Below are 22,642 nucleotides of genomic sequence, written 5' to 3' on the forward strand. Positions count from 1 at the left end.
GAATACGACAGGATGTCTGCCCGTCTTTATTGTTAAGGCTGGCTCACAGCTGGGTGGGGCTTGAACAAGAACAAGGAGAGGACAAAAAAAAAAAAAAAAAAACAGGGCCACGACTGGGGTCCTGCTAAAATTATATTCAAATATGCAACAATTTTACATCTCTGTGATCATTTACTCACCCATGTTGTTCCAACTTTCATTGTATATATATATATATATATATATATATATATATATATATATATATATATATATAAACATTTATATATATATATATATATATATATATATATATATATATATATATATATATATATAACATAACATAAACAAATATATATAAACATATACATAAACAAAAAATAAATGTGAGGGTGAGTAAATGATGAATAAAAATGATTTTCATTTTGGGGTCAACTATCCCTTTAATTGTCAAAATGGAACACAAACCAGATTTGAGAGCTACAGCAGATGTCAAAATTGTCTGCTAATCATGAATTATGAGCTGTCCCTCAAAAAAGCTTCTGAACACTGCAATTTATTGCAGAAGTCACATAGACTACTCTTTGTGGTGATTTTTGTCCTTTCTGGAAAAGAGTGGCATGAACATTCTACTTAATTTCTCCTGCAGAAAGAACATGATACGGGTTTGAAATGACATGAGGGTGAGTAAATGATGACGGAAATTTTGGGCGAACTGTCCCTTTAAATAATATACGTTGTTACCAAATTCAAGCATTAACCTCAAAATATCAATAGATGCACTTAGTCAACAACTGACAGAAAATCTTTATTAAAAGTCAAATGCCCTCTATCACATCAAATATCGAAAAAAGGTAAGAGACAGTTTGACGCCAACACCTCAAGTTAGGACAGAAGGGATAGAGGGATAAGCGGGCGGGACAAATACATGGAGAGTAAATGGCAGAGACAATTAGAGAACATATGATGGAAGAGCCCTTCATTCAACTGGAGAACATTTAGATATGATTGTCGTCATGCTCCAGTTCTATAAGTATTTAGTCTGTGAAATGGTGAGGCTGTAGGGACATTAAGGAACAAGAAAAAGTGGGGAGCGTAATATAATTCATGCATTTTAAATTTTATAGACAAAGATTGCATAGCTGTAGAAAAAAAACTGTCTCAGTGGCGCTGATACCAATAATGTGCTTGTGGCCCTCTCTCTCACTATCTTGTCCAGTTTGTTTGCCGCTTCCTTAATGAAAACAGCCCATGATTCCCAAATAAGAGTTTTAGAAGTGGGAGAGTAAGTTAAATTGGCGTCCAATGTGCCACGGACATTGATAGAAGCCCATAAAAGTGGTTTACATCCGTATTAGTTTTACTCCAGGACGAGGTGCATGGGTCAAACCCACAAAAGGCCTCAACCTTCCATTTCCTCTCTCTGAAAACACAAGGGATTTCTGATCCAAACTTTTCATTGGTGAAGAAACAGCTATGCATTAGTCTGTAAACCTGTCAAGTGTGATTCCAAAAATGAAGGAAACCAACAGCAGACAATTATCCCCCGATGTGGACATGTCTGTTCAAGGAACATCAGCATTGGTGTCTTCCACTGAAGCCATTCTAGATTCGTATATGGAAGGTGCTGCAGTACAGAAAGATGACAAAGAGAGAAACAACATATTAGACTAAGGAGCAGTCGAAATCAAATTATGCCTTTTCATGTCCTTGAAGTGACGGAATCATTTCTAATTCCAAAAAAGTAACAAACCCAGGATATATTTCTTAGGATTTGCATTTTATAGTCTTCGCCATGAAAGTCGATTTTTGCCGTCTCACCGGTAACTGATAAAAATTGAGCAATGTGATATTAAAAAGTTTGAAGAACTAGGATGAGGCGCAGATGGCATTTTGATAATAAAATTGATTCTAAAATGAATTTGGAATTCCACCAGATAGCAGAAAGAGATCCAAACCTTTGTCATACATCTTCAACAACTGACATTAACCACCTGTGCATGTGTCATTAGGGGGAAGTGCTGTGTCATTCTCTTAAAAGGACCGTTTTTACAGCATGTCACCCTTTACTGTCATTTATTTTTTTTACTTAATAATGTTGTTGTTGCTATTGTGTGGTTGTTGTGTACTACTGAAGCTTTTGAGTCAAAGACAAACTTCCTGTAAAGGAGAATACAGTATAACTTAACTTATTTGAACGACTGTTTAAATTTAAATTAAAAGACTCATCAATCAGAATGATTTAATTCCGATTGAAAGAAAACGTTTCCATGTAAACATAGCCAGTGAGGGAGGAATTTACAAAGATTTGTGCCTATTGGTTTATTTATGTTTTCTAGTTTTTTTTTTCTTCATTACAGCCCAGTTTGTTTTTCTTGTTGTTTGTGGAGCCTGTGGTGTCTAGAGAGACCCCGTTTTTTTACAGTGTGTTCAGGGGACAAGCAGCTAGCGGATAGTGAGGAGATGTTTGCTGGATGTGACAAAAAATGTTTAGGCCTAAAAAAATGTGTGACATCACTTAGAGCACCTTTAAGCTGGACTGTGAGTGGATAGTGAATAAGACACAGGTTTTTGTGTTGAAATACTATGTGCAAAAGTTTTTAGTGAATTGGCTACTCAGTGATTATGCAACAGCACTTCAATTAATTATTTGAGGTAAGAAGCACAACAGATTAAAACAAACTGAAACATAATTAAATGTGTCTCTTGTAGCACGTTTATCCTCAAACCCTATAATGAATGAGTCTATGAGATCTGATTTAGGGGTACAAGGTCCTGTTAAAGTGGTAAATTGCTGATTCATACAAGCACCGTTGTTTTTTTGTAATTCAATAGTGCAGAAATGACACACTTCACCTTTAAGTAACACAAAAGTACAGTCAGCAGAATGCTGCGGGCCTAAATCCCTTCCACATTATCTTTCTATGAGAGTTCAAGAAAGTAATTCTCTATTTGACTGAAAGCTGATGAAAGCAATAATAGGTTTGTTTGGCATTCAGGTCAAAACTGGTACAAAACCTTCCTGACCCTCTCAGTCATGTGGTCAGTGAGGCACAGCTGTGCAGAACAAAAAGTCCTGTATAATCCAAATTATAGTTGTGTGCCTCCAGATTAAAGATCGTACTAGAATGTTAGCAAGTAGCATAACTGGCTTTACACTGATAAGGACTTTGTATGTCTGATATGAACACATTAACTCCAACTAAGATGATGAGCATCATTAGTGTTCAAATCTAGTGAGTACAATCTAGTAAGCAGCAGGCATTATGCTAAGGCATTATGCTAACTGAAAAAAAAAGATTTGGAAAAATCTAAATAAGCAGCAAATCTATACATCATACATCAATAGTGTAGACTCAACACGCAATTCACTTTAATAGATTTAATAAATTTATGTCAGTGAGTTTGATGTTAGCATGTTGCTAAGCTAAAACCACAGTACTCTAACAAGCATTAAATTGTAATTTTTCGAATTAGATTTGACTGTTTTATTCAGTATATGTCAGTGATGAATGAAATATTTATAATGAGAATTTTGCCCGTATTCTCCACCATCTTGGTTACTATCATTTATAGTAATAACATCAAAACTGAACTAATTTTTTTAGAATACATCTGTGGAAATAAGTCACTTCATATCCATTGTTCTTACCTTAAAAAGTCAGGAGCCCTTGAGATCATGTTCTCAAAGTCGGCAAAGGAGAGTTTGTTGTCTCCATCCAGGTCGGCCTCCTCGATGGCCTTCTCACACACCAGATTAACCTCCTCTGGTGTTAGCTCTTCCTTCGTTAACCTGTTCAGAGTCTTTTCTAAGTCCTCCTTGCAGATGTAATTATCCACATTGAAGTCTAAGAACAAAACAAGAAGATAAGAATGAACCACAAAAGGCGTTCATGTTATAAATTTGCTGCATCGTTTATTAAAGTTGCAATATATATATTTATTACATCCCCTAAAACTGTGAATTGTGACAATCACATTGTTAATTTAGTCAAATATTTTGTTATTGTGGACTGTACATGAAAAATTACTTTTACCATATATTTTAAACGCATAAATGGCTTTCAGTTCTCTGGGAGCCATTTCGCTGAGAACCGAAAACATGTCCACAAAGTCGTTGAAGCTGAGGTTTCCCTGGCCGTCTTCAGAAAACGATTCCACAATACGATTCCTGAATGGATTCTCCTAGAAAACAAAAATGTTATGTTTTATTAGGTTTATAATATAAAAAGAACTAGAAAGGCTCCAATATCAGTGTAATTTTAGTATGATTTATTTACTATTATAGTTTTTCTGTCATGACATCTCTTGGGGAGTTTAGCGTGGTCATATACTATCAGGGATCTGGGAAGGAGGACCCAATTGCAGTGAGATATAACAAGGTTTTATTTACAAGACAGACTGATACAAGGAGGTAGTGAAGTACACAAGATACCACAACAGGAAGACAATAAACAGGAACAGCTAAGGAAGGCCACTGGGAAGGCTTCAGGAAACAACTGGTAGAATACTTTGGCAACAGAGAGGGCAGCAAGACCAGGCTGATAGAGAAGACCACACAAGGCACCATAGAGCAGAGCTCAGAAACTTGACCACCGACTTTGGAGACAGACCAGATGCCAGGCAGGTAGAACCGGGACAGGACACATGGGGACAGGTCAGGAACTCAAACACAAGACTAGACAGGACAAAGCTCCACAAAACACAAGTTAAATCCAAGACAAAGAATATAAACCAATGAACTAATAAAAGTAAAGTAACAAAATAATTACCAATTTAACCAACTTAAGAGAATGATCAAACAAAACCAAGAATCAGAAATAGAAAAACTAAAATATTACAAATAAAAGCAAAAAGGCACGAACAAACAAGACAAGACAAGAACATGGAATTACAAGGACTAGACAAAACAAGGGCACAAGACCAACCAGACAGGGAGACGGAGATGGAGACACAGACACATATTCAGCCACAGATAGAGACAGAGCTGAAAGGCGCAATATGTAATTTTTCTGCTTTAAAAATAGCAGATATCACTATATCTATGTTATATATATTTTTTAGTTGTGTACTTACATTATCCCGACAGTTTCCACGAACTTTCAAATCCAAGTTATAGTTTAGAAAATTATAGTTTAATTAGAAGACACGGCACGTTTCTTTATTTCCGTTTTGTCGCCCGTCTATGGCGTCATATAAACTTTGACCCCTCTAGTTTATCTAACTTCCTGCGGTACCGCCAAATACAAAGGTGAACAAAAGCAAAGACGAGACGAAGAAGAAAAAGTAGTAGCTAGCCTTGATCGAGACTATTATATTTTATATTTATATTGTTTATATTAGTTTTTATACCTCAATCAATAACTTAGTTATGGATCATGATTATGCTTTGCCTGCACGTTCTGTGAATCGCAAACGTACGGGTGAAATAAATGACCTGAGAAGGTTTTGGGACAAGAGAAGAAACGAGACACGGGTAAATATTGGAGTTGCATTTCCAAGATAGAGAGAGCTTCGTGACAAGCTGAAACTACAGAGAGATGCTTGCATTCTAATAAACAGGTATGCATCCATTCAGCTAACTGTATCTATCTGTATATTTTGTGAAACGATGATGTCTTGTGTAAAACGCAGACGGACTAGCTCTCATGTAGAGTATAATGTAAATCTACATTTGTTCTATATCTAGCTGGATAAAGTAGCTTCAAATGCAGTTCACTATCTTGTTCGATATCATAGTATAAACGTAATTATAATTATTAACGAAAGGCAACAGTGTTTTTTTAACATTTATTAATACTAGCTAGATGGAATATTGATTTGATAGGGGTCTGATAATTCATATATCTCTCCGTTCGAAAATACGTGATTGCCAAAATACTAAGGCCGGTGACACACTGGCTGCGTGGCGTCTCTGCTGCGTGCCAGAAGCGTGGCGGCTGCCTCGCGTTTTCTGTGTCTTTACCATAGGTCTTTACACACCAGAACCATGCCTGACGCGGCGCGGCGCGCTGCTGCTGCTGTAGGTGACATAGAGGGAGACCGCTGACAGACCAGGCTCTTGTCTTCATGACAACAATATCTATACTTCATGTTGAACATAAATATAAAGCCTACTGATAAAGGACACCGTCAACAGTATTGACGGCAAAATAGACTATGTTTGACAGGTTCAATATTTGAAAATCGATAATTATTTATTTATTTTTTAAATTACATTTATATCGGAATTCATGTCAACCTATAGACTTTCAAACATCAAACTGTCATTAATATGTATTTGTGTACAAAATTACATATAAACATATTTTCCTATTATATTTTGCCTGGAAACGCTTCCAACACGCTTGTGTGTTGCGTGAAAAATAGGCGTCGGTTCTATTTCTAGCATGCACGCGTTTTCCGCGCGGCTCGAGCCGCGCCTGAGACGCCGTCTCACGCAGGCAGTCTGCAAGCTCTAACCTGTTTACATGGGAGCCGAATTAAAAACTGACACGCCACGCAGCTGAGACGCTTGCGCCACGCATCCAGTGTGTCGCCGGCCTCAGTTAAAATGAGTGAGGAATGTGGGGAGCGACAGAGCGCGTGTTCCTATGAACAACAACTCCCATGAGCCTACGCTCTTTCCCGACGTCATCAAAGTACGTCTTATGTTATTATTTTGATTGAGTGACCCCTGGTGGCCAAAAATCCCATACTGTACGTTGAAACAAGACATAGACACAAGAAAGAAAAACATAAGACAAACAGTGTCAGTGCAAAACCCTGACAATATACATGGCAGTGTTATTGTGTTTGGTCTCGGCAGAATAGATCTTCTATGCTGATTCTGCTGTGGCAGACTTTCTACTGCCAATACATCCACAGACATGCTGCTGTGAGCATGTTGGAAACACTGCTGCTGCACATATAACAAATATGAAATAACCTCATATACAACAGATGAAATCACCCCATCACAGATCTATAGAGGTGGAGCTGGGGAAGGTGGAGGATTTCTGAAGCGTGCTGCAATGGCTACAGTAAGCACTTGCAGAGTATTTAAAAGTTGAGCAGCAAGCTCATTGGCTGCTGAAACGTAAAGAACCAATCAGCTGTGCCATCTGAACAATGATGTAATTATGTCAGATTGAGAACTTGACGTCCTGCACCAACTAGAGTTTCACGACAGAATTTTGTATTTAGTAATATTTCGATATATTTTAAAAGTTTTCATTTTAATTTTAGTTTTTAAGTTTTAGCAAATTTGTTATTTTGTCATTTTTATTGGTTTTTCTTTTTGAGAATTTTAAATTCAACTTTTAATTTTTATTTTAGTTTTAGTATTTTCATTACTTCAGTTTCAAAAAGGTTTTTCATCTATTTTATTTTAGCTTAATTTCAATGACTGCAATATTTTTAGTTAACAGAAACAACCCTGTGCAAAATTTATCTGGATATTTGCATGGAAATCTGTGATTTTTAATTTTATAGAACAAGAAAAAAGGTAGAATGTTGTCACCATAAAAATACCATGGAAACCATATAATACCAAGCTATTTTTTTATATTTTACAAACTAGTAATTAATTAATTAATTAATTAATTAATATATTTTCCCTTAAAAATTTAAGTAGATGCAGAAAACATCTGCAGATTATGTGTAGGCCTGGCCACTGAGTACAAATGTTTGGCTGTACATAAGCATGTGTGCAGCAGAGGCAGTTTTGCTGAGTGAGTCATGTATAAAATGTAGAAAGGCTGACTCCTCAAACTGGCGCCCATATATTTCTTACCGTCTATTGGCCTACAAGAATTTTTATGCCTTGTGCTACTAGATGACTCAACAGGTCTGGTAACAGTAACATGAACACAGCAGATCAGGATCAACCCTGATGTCTCAGTTCTGCTTTAAAAACTCACCACCCTTTGCATAATTATAAACACAACCATCCCAAGTGATATTTTTGTGCCCGTTTTACTATCACACAGTCAAAAGAGCAAATATTACACATAGGATTTGAGGTTTATGTTATGTTAGTAGCACAAACAGTTCAGAATATGTTGCTGCAGATTAGGGATTTGTTCAAGTCCTTGTTCAATTTGAAGAAACTTCAGGCATGATTTCACGTCAGCTACAACTTACATGCACCAAATAATCTTTTAGTAATTGGATTAATGATTTAATCGGACTGAATAGTCTTCATGTAAATACCACTATCAAATGAAACTTCAGTTGGATTAGACGGTGAAGATCATAAAGAAATCAAGCAGGTAAAATCTAGAATCTTACTATTTTCCTAATTTGTTTCAAAAATAATTTGCCTATATGTGCAGTGCCTGTTTTATCTGTTTTATGTCTTACATACTCCAAACTGGTCATTTGAGGAGATTGAATATTAACATTTATATCTATTTGACAAAAAAAAAAAATCTTGTCTGACATACATTTTATCTTATTTTTTTATTTCTTTTTTAGATATGTCATCAAGGCAAAAACCTTGATTATTGACATTATTTCTGAATGCACTGTTTTGTTTGAAATACATGTAATGCAAATGTTATTGAACATAAAATCGGGTTGCAAGGTTTAGGAACTTTCCGAATCTGAAATTGGATTGAATTAATTCGAATCGAAGAAAATTTGATTAGATTGCCTTATGGGTAACTTCACAGAAAACATCCATCCATGAGTAATGAAAAAAAAACTCCTTTGTACTAGTAGATGTCCACTTTTGCACAAAAAGGCTAATTATCAGACTGAAGGGGGCGGAGATTTATGTTTATGAAGGCTGAGAGGATCTTTACGAACTGGAAGCTGTCGTAGCCTCATCAATCTCAGCTTGAGTGGTCTCCATCAGAATCATCCACCTCCTAGGGTTGGGTTTATAGCTCCTTCATCCATCTGACGGCTTTACAGGGTGGTAAAAATATCTCTCCAGCAAGAGGGACATAATGGGGCTCATTCTGAATCTGGAACTGTAACATCTGACACATTGTGTCTGACTGAGGGTTGGCTCTGAATTATTAAGGAAAGGTGAGATTTGACCTGCGATATGACTGTAATAATACATTTTTGGCTTGAGTGAACTTTTTCTTTAACCCCGTAAACCTGTCATATAAAATAACAGAATCTCTCTTTTTTATGTTTGGTCTTAAGGTTTTTTTTCTGAGTAACATATTTGATACATCAGGCTTTTGGACCATTAAGTATGATATAGTGAGAATTTGGAGCTCATACTCTGAGGGGAAAAAAACATGTAAATTTGCACATTTTGCTCCAATAACAGTATAATAGACTACTTACATAAAATACATATAAATATCAGTTGTCACTCTTTATCTCCCAATAATGTCTTAGTAGGATGATGTTAAAAAAAAGAATAGATTTATGATAAAAGTTTTGTATTTTTATTGTGTGTGGGGGGATATAAGTTTTTCTTATGTTTACTTCACGGCAAAAAGACATGAGCCAAACCTGAAGTGGGATGTTTGAAGTCCCTTTAATTGCAAAAAAAAACATAAACTATAAATCAGATGATATAAGGCATGTAGTAGATTGAAGATCATTTTTTTCAGCAAAGTTTTGATCATACTGATCATTTAGAGGCCTCTGAAATTTGCATATCAAATAAGATACAGTAGGCTTTAAAACGTTTTAAAAAGGTAGAAGATCATCTTTGAAAGGAGATAATATGAAAAAGTTTTATAGAAACAGCTCAGGAATGGTGGTAATAAAGAGTTACCTCTATAACATCATTATAACTTTAATGCTAGTATAATGCTAATGCTCTTATTGGCTAATCCTATAAATGATCTCTAGGCACTCTAGTCCGATTAAACGTATGTGTCTTTACAACAATGGAAAATCTAAAGCGCTAACATAATTTGCTGAAATGGCACCATCTCATGGAGCGTTAACTTTCAAAAAACTAGTGGTGTAATATCCCTCACTTCCTCCGCTTGTGCTATGTCATATAAACAGCCCAGCCAGTGTGCCCATTAAAAACCAATTTTGTCCTATAAAAACAAGTGTCTATTATATATGATATAAACTAAAAGTGCAGAGAGGGTCATTGCACAAGCATCATGTTGCTTAAACAAGGCACCAGCATATTTCTGCACCCCTTATGCTGTTGTATGTGAATTGGAAGTGGAATTCTATAGTGAATAGTTAACATTACCTTCAGTTCCGGCATGTTGACTATGAGGGCTAAAGGGACTTTAACATCAGGGTCATTGGTGTAGTCCATTGGAACCAAATGTGGAGCCAGCTCGTGGTATCTTCCATGCAAGCTGCAATGCAGAAACAAGTGAAAACTGGTTACTCCCGTTCATCATTGTTCCTTTGACTTCTAGGACGTCTGGCCCCCCGACTGAGCCTGGTTTCTCCCAAGGTTTTTTTCCTCCATTCTGTCACAGATGGAGTTTTGGTTCCTTGCCGCTGTCACCTCTGGCTTGCTTTTTTGTGGACACTTAATTTCAGCGTTATCGTTGACTTGATTGAACAGACACTATTTAAACTGAACAGCTGGATGATGACATCATTGAATTCAATGATGAACTGCCTTTAACTGAAAATAGAGTGTTAACTATTGTACTTTTGCATTGACACACTATTTTGAAAATGTAATTTATGTAATGTATAAACAATGTGTATTGTTAAAAGCTTTATATATATATATATATATAAAGCAAATTGTATACAGTTTTATTTATTAGCTTTAATGTATGTAGTTTAATTTTAATATGATTTTTAATTTTAGTTAACAATAATCAAGTTAAAATTACATATTTGGGGAGAAATTATAATCTTTTAACACAAAAGAAAAACAAAAAGCAAAACAAAATGAAATGAAACAAAAAGCAAAACAAACATAAGCATGAAAAGAAAAGTAAAAAACAAATAAACAACAATAGAAAATGTTGTTTGGTGAGGCAATAACAAAACAAAACAAAAGCCCATTTATTTAACCCATTTTTGTTTTGTTTCTTCGTTGACATCTAAACATAAAAAAAGGTTCACCAGTTTTTATCAGCACTGGTTTATGTTTAATCCCTAAATCATCTCAATTGATGAAACTAAATGCATTTAACAAATAAATGCATGTAATAAATTCTGTAAAAATTCACTTGTTAACCACACTCACAAACCCAGTATAATTAAGGAATCAGCATAAGAGGAATTAGTAATGCAGATTTCACAAGCCCGTTCTGTTTATTTGTTTTGCACATTCTGGAGACTTGCCAGTCAGCGGTGAACTGACGACTCAGTCTGAGCGTGGCAACAAGAGAGGGAAGTGGACACTGTAACAGGCCTTTGAAGCAGTAATAAAAAATATAAGATATAAGTTCAGTACCACAGGGACAAACGACAATGTAGACAGCTGATGAAGCTTTGGGGAGGAAAGAAAACAATTAATAATTTGCACTGATAGTCAAAAATTGTATTTTTTTCCAACACCAGTAAATATGAAATTTTAAACCAATAATATACTTAATATGAAACACTACTTTGCACTACACTGAGGTGATTAAACATGTGATTCAGTATGATCAGTGATTACTTAAGCTCGCAGAAGTCAATAGAAAAGCCCATTCAACTGCAGCCCATTACATCTATATTATGGCACGTTATAACATGTTTTCAGACAAAAAGCTTTGCTAGACGTGTTATTAGCAGAGGCTGTAGAAAAATATCTAGTATTGACGACTGTACAGTACATATGATACCTTGTACCAACCGTAATAACAAGAAAAGAGAAACATCTCTTGTTGCACCACAGGCTTCCAATCAGGATGCAAGGAAATACAAGCCAATCCATAACGATTGCTGATAACTATACGCTAACCTATAACAGCTAGGTGGATTGTGTGGGTATGTGTGAGGAACATGAGAAACGGAGTGTTTTATGAAGGTGATAAAGTGCAAGACTTCATTAGATTTGCCAGTGATTGTCCATTTTGTTTCTCGTGCTCCACTGGCCCTGTTATCAAAACCAATCTCAGTGTCATTGCAGAGGGACAACCCATCCACATGAATCAACTCAGGCTGACACATCTTATGTAAGAGCTGGAAGTACTTACGAAACACTGGATGGCAGCTTGGCACTACTGAAATGAAAAACAACATCACTGATAGAGTTGTCAGAAGTTGTATGCAAATAAGGTTTGCAAACTGTTTGAAAAAACAAGAGTGCATCATAAAAAAGTACACAGCAACACGCAAAAACACTCAAAACACCGTTGTGACCAAGTAGCAACCAATTACAGCACCCTATTTGTTGCACGAGTAAGCCCTAGACAAATCATCTCCAACAATCTCATTCAGATATATGATGCATTGTCAAAGAGACACAGGCATTATATTTTATTTGACTTGACCAGCAGTAGCTGTATGGTATTCCAGAGACCCACGTGTTTAACACCAACAAGCTAATTTTTATGTGGAATATGTTGCAGTTTGCTCAAAGCATCCTGGTGCATTAAAGCACCCAGTGAATTGGTAATGAAAGCAGAGGGTTACAAAGCTCTCTGGGCACATGAGATAAAAGCCAGTAATGGTTCATTGCTGAAGAATAAGCAGAGCCTATAATGACCATTAGAAAGTAATGCATTAAACATCTCATTAACCCCTTTCAAGGATGCAGACTCTTTGTTATGCTTCAGCCCTGTTAATAAATGCATTTTAACCCACCACATGCAATGCATACATGAAAAGGGCACCTACACATCACGGTGAGGCTTATTCACTTTCCCAGGGAAGTCCATGACCCATCATGAGTCACCAGGGGACTGTAGGATGGGTTTCATTATGAAAACTGAGGGTTTTCATCATTAGATGGGTATTACAGCCACAAAGCAAAAACAACAACAACAAGAAGACCTTTACCAGCTGCTCATGTGATCTTAGCAAAATAACTTTAGAGAAGCAATTCTGGGTACTAGGTAGTATCATAGGTAAGTTGGTTCTGAAACTCTGAAAATGTGTTTGTAAGAAACAAATCCATTATTAAGACTTTCAAGTCCAAAATCCATAATGTTTCATACAATGAAAAAGTCCATCCGCTGTTATTATTTCACATCAAAATCCACTGACATATTCGTTTAGAACTGTTTTGGGCTGCTTTTACTTGTAAACAGTGCTTGATCTGTGCATTTATCTCTCCTGATTCAGATGAGACAACTATTTCTGGAATAACTATTACTTAAACAGAATCAGTAACTAGAAATATTAGTAAATGCTGTATCATTTTAAATGTTGGGTACAGTTCAGAAGATTGAGACATGTTGTTAATGGTTTATAAAAAAAACATGAGATTGGCACCTTAAAAAAGCAACAAGTCACCAAATGTATTCTATTTGTGAAAATCCACTGTATTCTTCTGATTATTATTCATCTTATTCTATAGTTTTTTAAAGACGGTCATGCACGTTTTTAAAGACTGCATTGTAGAAAAGCATCCCCTGGATAATAATAAAATCTCATTGAACTGTCGCTACATCCACAACCAGGGACTCAGACAGACTTGGCCAAGAAAACAGCAGTAAATCATTTGTACGTGATGCAGCGCAGCATCCTGAATCATATCTATTATCCTTTCAAGCTTTACACACCAGAGCAAACATCATGAGGGGTCATTGACCAATCTATTAATCTCACATCACACAAAATGTCTCAAAAAGGCCACTGGAATAGAAGGACGATTGCTTTGGGTAATGAAAGCTTTCAACATGTAAGGAACATCAATAGAAACTTTGTAGTTGGGACAAGTGGCATAGAGTTGCTGATGATTAAAGATAACCCATATTTCTCATTATCAATATGTCATAGCCAGTAATTCAAACATCAAAACACTGATACTTTCATACCAACTCGTCAAATCTCAAAGCTCACTGAGTCACTGAGAGAAAAACACAGCAAAGTAGGAAGATACCTACTGAATTTCCTACACAGTTCTGTCTCTGACAGACAGAAAATGTAAGTCGTATTCTGTACACAGCATTGGAAATGTCCTCGTGAGTCAGACTGGGGAAAATACACTAACTACAGCTCAGCCAATGAGAGCCTGTTGTTAGGCTTCTGTTTTACCGTAATTTGTTTGTTTGACTGTAAGATGACACTGTGCCCCTTTCTCCTGTATCTGCTGTCAATTTCTTAAAGTAGACACTTGATCTTCAAACGACAGCGATTAACAGCATATCCTGAAACCCGAGAGCATTATGTCAATCCTATTAGAACAGAAAGCAGGCAATTTGTTTTATTTATACCTAATGCACATAGGGAATGGACAACAGCCAGGTCAAATAACAAACACAAGGCTTTATTTCTTTATGTTATCATGGACAGGAAAGAAGCAGACCTGATGCTATACTTTACAAGTCTGCGCCTAATCAAGAAATTGGGTTCCAGGTCTTTCGTAAGGTTTGAAAAGCGATCCTATACGCAGGTAACAGTGTTTACACAGAAAGTCTCAGTTTCAACCAATCAATTGCTAATTCATAAAACAATATATTCTCATAAAATCAGATTTGGATTTTCTTACATGTTCTAGTACATGAGCATCTTAATCCGAACCCTTTCACATACAGACTTTCAACATGGCATTATAAGTAGGTTCTTTGAGTAGTAAATTCATTTTTATGAGATGACGAAATTGTAGAAAAGTGTATGACCCAAACTTAACCTCGACGGTGGATGTTTCTTTATGATCTATGTTCTACATTATAATATGACTATGTCTTGTACAAATGTATAAAAATTCACATATATAGATTTGATTGTATTTATTATAAGATTAAATGTTTAATGCCATCACACTCATTCAACACAGTTTATGCACTTAACTAATTTGACATTATAAGCATTAAATCTGCAATGTTTCTAAATATTTCTTCAATTCCAGTTCCAATCAGTCGTCAGAGGATTCAAAAAGATTTTTACATCTTTAAAGTATATATATTTACATTGCAGTTTATGTTAATATTATACATATTAGTGTCAAATAAATAAAAATGCACATGTGATGTCAATTTATGCACATATAGTTATAAAAATAGATTTCGGTGTAGAATGCTGCATCATGCGAGATGCTGCAAAAGATGTGAGATGCAAGCGTATATCTATCATATGCTTATGGTTCTAAAAACATTGGAAAAGCGCTATGCAAAACAAAAACATTCTGTGTGAACAGCCTCTAATTGTAATTCAGATCAAGCTACAGTTGCTGCAACTTGAGACCAATAATTCCATTCGATACAACTTCAGCGGCCAGGGTGACATAAAACCGGTCTCATAAACAACATGATAAGATTATTTAACAGTACTATAATGTGTGTGCTCACTGCAGTCGTGTGCAATGACGCATTTTAATCTACGGTTTAACTATCCTGTTACCATCGTTTTCTTTGTTTATATGCTAAATAATTATAAGTACATAATATTTAACAACATATAGATTTATATATGCTATATTTTATTTAAAAACTCAGAACATACAAGATAAGTACAGAAAATTCTGGTTTTGGAGCGCAGCCATGTTGTCTAATTGAGGCTGGCAGATAAACTTAGTGATGGGACTCTAGTTTAGCGATTAATCATATGAACAAACTTTTCTGATTGAAAGCCAATTAGTACAGCTACACTGATCGCTGCAGCATTAGGCCAATAGAACAGCGTTATGTATATAACAAGGACTTACAACCGAGGCAATGTTGTGTTGGTGGCTAAAGACAATTACACGATTTGTTGCTTGCTGCATGGCCTATCAGGGAAAGATTCTGATAGAGCCACAAAAAAGCAAAAAAGAAATCACATTCTTGCAGACAAAGCGAGGCTGTAAATCTCAGCTGGATGGGATGTAATCTCTCTCTCTCCTTTGTTTAGCAGGACAAATGATTCTCACCAAAGAACACTGGCTTCTGATACAAAATGCTTCCTGTGGGTTGTTGGTAGAAGACAGGACATCAAATGCTATTAATCAAAGATGCATTTTGAGAACGCTGTAAAAGAGATCATTAAAAATGATTTAACAACAGCTAAATAAATTAGCTACATGCTAATATGGCAATGTAAGGCATTTTTACAACACTTTTTCTGTGTCCAGACTAGAGACTTTTCAGACCCTTATTCCTCGTCTGGTATCGTGTGGAGTCTGTTGGTAGTCGTTGATATCCATTATAGGGAGAATAATCCTGGAATGTTTTCATCAAAAACCTTAATTTCTTTTTGACTAAAAGAAAGATGTAAACATCTCGGATGACATGGGGGTAAGTAAATTATAATGAAGTTTTAATTTGAAAGTTAACTAATCCTTTAACTGCTGGATCCATGAAACAGCGAAGTTTTGTCACAAAACTGCAAGGAAGCCAAAGGTTAGGATCCAAAAGCAGAAGTTTAATGGTGTACAAGGAGTAATCCGCAATTGCAGTCAGGCAAGCACAAGGTCATACGCAAAATCAGACAAACTTTGGCATAGTAAGGAGCTCAGGAAACAGCAATCTTGGTTATCAGGCTTAAAAAACAAACCTATTATGTTAAGACTAGCAGAACATAATAGCACAAATAAACAGACTTAAATAGGCAGAGGTAACAATAGAATAAGGAACAGGTGTGTTCAATCAGGAGGTGGCTTGTGGGAAATGAAGTCCATGACACTGTGACGCAGAATAGAGTGCCCTTTAGTGGAAAACCAGAGCACTCCAAACGACCATTGTTACTACTATCCATGTAAAAACTGATATTGCACTCCATTACATAACGTACTCAATCACTGTTTTGTTACTTGTACTGTAAAAGGAACTATTCAAAGGATAATCGCAGCTTTTAAAACATTTATGAATTTTATTCTGTATATATTGCATTTGTGCATTTTCTATGTTAATGTAAATTATGGGAATACTGTACATTACATGTATACAATGCAATTAGTGTTTTGTGGATTCTGATCTTTCCTGTCACAACATAACTGCACTTTGATACTTGTGAATATGCTATAGTGACAACAAAGATGGTAAATGTATTTGAATTAATGCATATTTTCAATTACATTAATTTCAACTGGTTTATAAAAGTCACTATTGAAAGAGGTGATGATTATTAAAATATGTATATCCAATTTGATAATGTTTACAAAATAAAATAACAAAAAATTATCAGCATGATAAAAGCAATAGCAGCAGTAGTAGCAGCAGATAAATACAGTAAAATTCAAAAACAAAACTTCCTTTATACTTTATATTACTAAAATGAAATAGGAAGCTGCTAACAGACGCTCCGATACACACAAGTGTTGCAACCATAGACAGTAAAAGAAATGGACACAGCGACCCCATTGGAACTCAATTGAGACAAGTGAAGCCCATTTTTAGCGATTTTTAGCACTTCCATTTCTGACGCGCAGACTCAAACTAAGATTGATGACGTCAGCAACCTGTCTGACAGATGTAAATCTTCTAGTAGCTGTGCGTTCAAACTGCCATCGTTAATCTTGCAGAGACGGCTAGCTTGAGCAGGGAGTTCTTTGGCGCGAGTGAGCAGGAGTAATTATTCTGATTAATTATTTTGTATAGTATTTTAAAATGTAACGCCAGGGCTTGTATCTATGGGCTTCTCTCTTGACGTCTCCCCGATTGCCTGCGAGCTTCTCCTTCTGTCTGTACGGTAATTTCTCTACTGTGCGACAGAGAGTCGAGTGGTTATGACGCAATCGTTAGCCTATTTTTACAAAAACTGTTTCTACGGGGCCATAATGTAACATAGAAGGTAATGGAGCCCTTTATACATTGTCGTGTATCTTTAGAAATAAAAATAATGGACAAATGGAGTATTTAAACGCCTCAGATGTAAAGTTATTCACTGTCAAAGTGACGCCGATTTTTATATTGTAGCGTAACGTAAATTGTGTTAGTAAATAATTAGTAAATAGTCAATTGTGCACACAATTTAGTAAAACGAGGGACGAATAAGTAAATCATGCTAACAATATACTTATTTTTCTTTTCTGCGTGTCATTTACGAAGCTTTGTATGTTCCAAATGACAAAGTCGAGAAAAAAATTGGACCACCCAAGTTTTATCCAGTATTTGTTTTGTTGCTGATGTGAAGTCTTCCAAATTACTCAAATTACTTAGGACAGAAAGGTATGCTTTGGAACAGAGCTTTAGATTTGAGTTTAGAAATTTGCATAAATGGTGGCTCACATAAAGTACTTTTCCCATAAAAAGAACCTTTATAATGGTCAGGTTCTCTTTATTTGATCTCAGGTCTCATCTGAGCAACCGTTTGAATTTCACTCAAACAAATAGCGCACAGCCTGTGAATGGAATACTAATGAAGCCAGCGGACTGTTAAAATCAGACTGGTCTGTATGAATGAGCGTGGATGAATATCACTGGAGCTGAACTGCTGATAGGGGAAAATGAGATGTATGAATGGGGCGAGAGAGATTTATAGATCTTAGGTTAGCAAGAGCCAGTGGAGCGCAGCAGAGTTGAATGAACTGGTAGAACACACAATACCATAACACAATAGCTGCAAAAGGAATAGTTTGCTAAATTATGCCCACACTGATCATGAAAGAGCTTTCATATTCATATTGGACTTTCGATTAACAAATGATACCATGTTTAAATTAATTCTGCAGAATTCTAAAGAATTGTTTACTAAAATAAGCTCAGAAAATGTAAAAAAAAATGTCTATACTCACCGAAGAATTTCCTTGCGTGTAAAGAAGGTGCAGTCCTAAGACGAAAAAGGAAACAAAATTACTTCTCTGAGCACACATATGCATAACTTTAAATTTGTTTAATTTAAAGTGCCCTTGTTGAATTAAATTCTTAATTTCTTACTTTTAAATTCTTAATAAATTAAAAATGAGATAAATTATAATCTTACTGACCCGAACTTATGAAAGGTAGTGTAAAGCGCCTTTGAGTTATTTTGAGTTATTTTAAATTTGAAAAATAATAAAAGCAAAGGAAATAATTCATGTTCTCTTGTCAGGCCACATCTCTGGCATGTTATGCAACACTTTTGCATTCACACTGCATGACTGCACGTGGATCAACACCTGAGCTCCTTGACAGCTTTTTGTATTAACCCACAATGCCTCTTATGTTTCACGGTGTTTGATAAGTGTTACCCATCACAAAAAACAGCCTGCCAAATGAGGCCTGGCAATATGACCGCAGGAAACAGCAACAGCTGTTGACCAACTGTAGCACGAATCGCCTAAAAACCCATTATAAAACTGTTCACAGATCTGTGGCTCCTTTCTTACCTCTGCATTTACTGTAGCGGTGCCAACCCAAGCTGACAGATTTATTAACTAATGATTAAGCTCTCTTTTATGATGTAACACCCAGCCAGCTAACTATATGCTTAAAAAAAGCCCATCCCCCAAATCAGAGGAGCAGCTCGGAAGACCGTTTTGTGATATACACGCATTAGCGTTTGAGTACTGTTAATTGCTCATTAATTTGAAATATTGAGGCTTGCATCTATGAGATGTGAGGTAAGGCCACAGCTGTGAGTTATTAGCACAAAGGGTGTTAAATTGTTACCAGAAACGTAAGCCCACATATCTAATAATGACATTACATCCTCGGAGAAAGAAATAGCTTCTTCATAACTTCTTATAATCACGTCATAAAGTTACGAGAGCAGCTGGCATTTAGTAAAATACTTCTCACTGCTGCGTTGTTACAAAGCACTCTATTAATATTTGTATGGCGATATTTTATGGTACTTCTATGGTTGGTTGATTTCTTTTCAGTTTTGGTAGAGGTGGAAAGAAAGTAAATCACCCAGTCTGCACTGACTGAATCTTCAGCCTCACAGGAAGAGAAATTATATTTTGCTTGAGTTATGAACGTGAATTTTAAGTCTGTATTGAACAGGATGGAATAAAAAGACTGTACTGTGAAATGATGGTACGAAACATCCTAGTATTAGAGGCCTGGCAGGCTGCATGCAAAAACAAAAATACAACGGGATCAGCATATTCTGATTCACAAACAAATTACTCTTATGAAACAGTAATTTTAGTGAATCAAAAACCAAAAACGCAACCATAGAAGTCTGATTCACAAACAACTTACACTATTAAAGCAGACACTTTTTTAGTAATCAGTAACATACATCGTGGCCAGTGTATTCAGAGTCATGAATAAATGGCACTTTTGAGACAGTTATTTTAAGTGAATCAGAAACATGCAGCGCAACCGGTATATTTTGATTCCTGAACAAACGACACTGATGAACCAGTTCTTTTTAGTGTATCCAAAACATCCAGCAAGACTAGTGTATTCCAATTTATGGACAAACAACTCTAAAGAACCTTTTTTTATAGTTAGTAAAATAAAAAACTATACAACTACTATACAACTATGCAATTAACAATTCTTATGAGCTAGTTATTTTAATGATTAATTCACGAAAAAATTAGCTTAAATCCATTTGAAACACTATACTGTAGACTTACAGAATTTATATGTAAGAAACATTAACACATACAGTAACTCAAGTATACCAAAAAATATTCTGAACTGAATCAAATTAGAAGTGGATTAAATTCATATTTTTATGAGCTATATATTACAACATAGTGGCGAATACCTTTTCCGAGGCACATTTTGTATGCCTTAAAAAAAGTATCTAATTTTTGTACAATATTATGCCCCAATAGCCTAATTCTGTTTTACAGCACGATGAATGACTTGATAAGACTTGGCTGCTGTAAGGAACGAGTCTATCAGCCAAATGGCCAAGCTTCAATGATCCAAGTAGTACAACACATTCATTGATCTTCATAATGCACTTCGTTGATTGGCAAGTGGGAAACTCAGAAGCCTACTATTCAAATGTAATTAATATCTGACTCAAACCATTCACATCACACACACACACACACACACACACACACACACACACATATATATATATATATATATATATTAAAACAGGACTATAAAGCTTCTAGCAGCAGAAGAAACTCCAACAGCTGACTAATCAGAAAGCGGTTTCTGAGTATATTCTTAGACTGGTATTAATATTTAAGTCTCACTGGGTCCTTAGACTGGAGATGATGTTTCGCCAGAAGACAAAAGCAAGACCTTCTCTCATGTTCATGCATGAGGAGGATAAAGAACAATATGATCAGACGTCCTCAGAAATGTCTCGATGCTCAGACCTTAGGATTCACACAACAAGCAAATAATAATGATAATACAATTTATAAATAATAATTCCTTACTTCTCTGTGCTGGCTATTATGATTAATACTTGTTTTAAGAACATTAGGAATTTTATATAACTAAATACTTGAATTAGAAATAGTCCACCTCAAGCTTAATATCTAAGATTAGTATCAATCCATTTTAAACTAATTTCCTGCAAAATCCTACAAACGGTGCAATGTGAAAGACAATAAAGTCGCTTGATTGCTGCAGACATTGAACTAAGAACAAGGAGAAGCCTCATATAAAATGCCAGTATTTTTTTTTTTTGCTTTGTTTTGTTTTTTAATGATCCAAAATAAGCTTCTTTTTTTCTTGCTTGTGTGTGTGAGTGTGTATATATATATATATATATATATATATATATATAGAAAGAAAGAAAGAAAGAAAGAAAGAAAGAAAGAAAACACATTTGTTCATTCTTTAACCCAAAACTTGATTTTGTTGCAGATTTTCGTCTGTAATTAACGCTGAAGACTAAACAATCTCTTACCTGATAGGCGTCTAGCTGTTCATCAGTAAATATCGTTTGCTTATTACCCATCTTAATCGAGTGATTTTCCTCTCGTGCAGATGCATCACATTGGTCTTCTCTGTTCTAGGCATTTATGTCCACGGTTTGGCCAGTCGAGAAAATTGGGAGGCAGCATGAAATTCCAGTCTTTCCTGGAGTAGCCTATGCCTGTTGGTGGTAAAGGCGACACTCTCCATAAATACTTTAACAGCTCAAGAAACGTTACACTTGTTTGTCGCGTACCGTTCCTGACGCGCGCGTCATATACTCGTCCTGTCGCTGTTCGCTCTCACTCTGAACTGTCAATGGAAACGATTTAAGAACCGATTTTAACACGTCACACCACCAGAGGGCAGCACCGAACACATTGAAAACAGTATAGACTATTTCGTTCTAATATACCCCAAAATTTTTATTTATTTATTATTATTATTTTATATACATATATATATATATATATATATATATATATATATATAATAGCCTGGCATTATTATTTAAACTATTTGTGTGGTAATTACTAGCTAATAAAAACGTACATTTTAAAACAAATAAAACTTCTAAAATATAAATGTTAAGATCAATAATAACCTTTTTCCACTCTAAAGAGCAATATGAAGAACATTTAAGATAATTTTTAAGATAATTTAAGAATAGAAGGAGAGAGAGAGAGAGAGAGAGAGAGAGAAAGAGATAGATAAATAGATGATAGATAGATAGATAGATAGATAGATAGATAGATAGATAGATAGATAGATAGAAACAAAGGAATGTATAAACACTTTTTAGAACAGCATTTTCTTGCCTAATTTATATTTATTTTTATTATACTGTATAAACTATAGTTATATTCGTGAATGAATCATTGTTGCCAATAAATAACTTGTATTTTTAACACCAAGTCAAAAAATCAATTTATAAAACAAACTTT

The 22,642-nt window shown here is 35.4% G+C and overlaps 1 protein-coding gene across 1 annotated transcript; it reads right to left on the minus strand.

The window, feature by feature from the left end:
- Window positions 1–440: 440 nt before the first annotated feature.
- On the minus strand, window positions 441–22,003 carry LOC132133248 (calcium and integrin-binding family member 2-like). The gene is made up of 6 exons (XM_059546044.1): window positions 21,691–22,003; window positions 18,668–18,702; window positions 10,145–10,256; window positions 4,020–4,167; window positions 3,635–3,830; window positions 441–1,609 (listed from the first exon to the last, which is right to left on the minus strand). The coding sequence occupies exons 1-6, from the start codon at window positions 21,739–21,741 to the stop codon at window positions 1,588–1,590; spliced, it is 564 nt and encodes a 187-aa protein (XP_059402027.1). The 5' UTR covers window positions 21,742–22,003; the 3' UTR covers window positions 441–1,587.
- Between the last annotated feature and the right edge of the window lie 639 nt (window positions 22,004–22,642).

This window comes from Carassius carassius, chromosome 50 (assembly GCF_963082965.1).
Source record: "Carassius carassius chromosome 50, fCarCar2.1, whole genome shotgun sequence".
Taxonomy (NCBI): domain Eukaryota; kingdom Metazoa; phylum Chordata; class Actinopteri; order Cypriniformes; family Cyprinidae; genus Carassius; species Carassius carassius.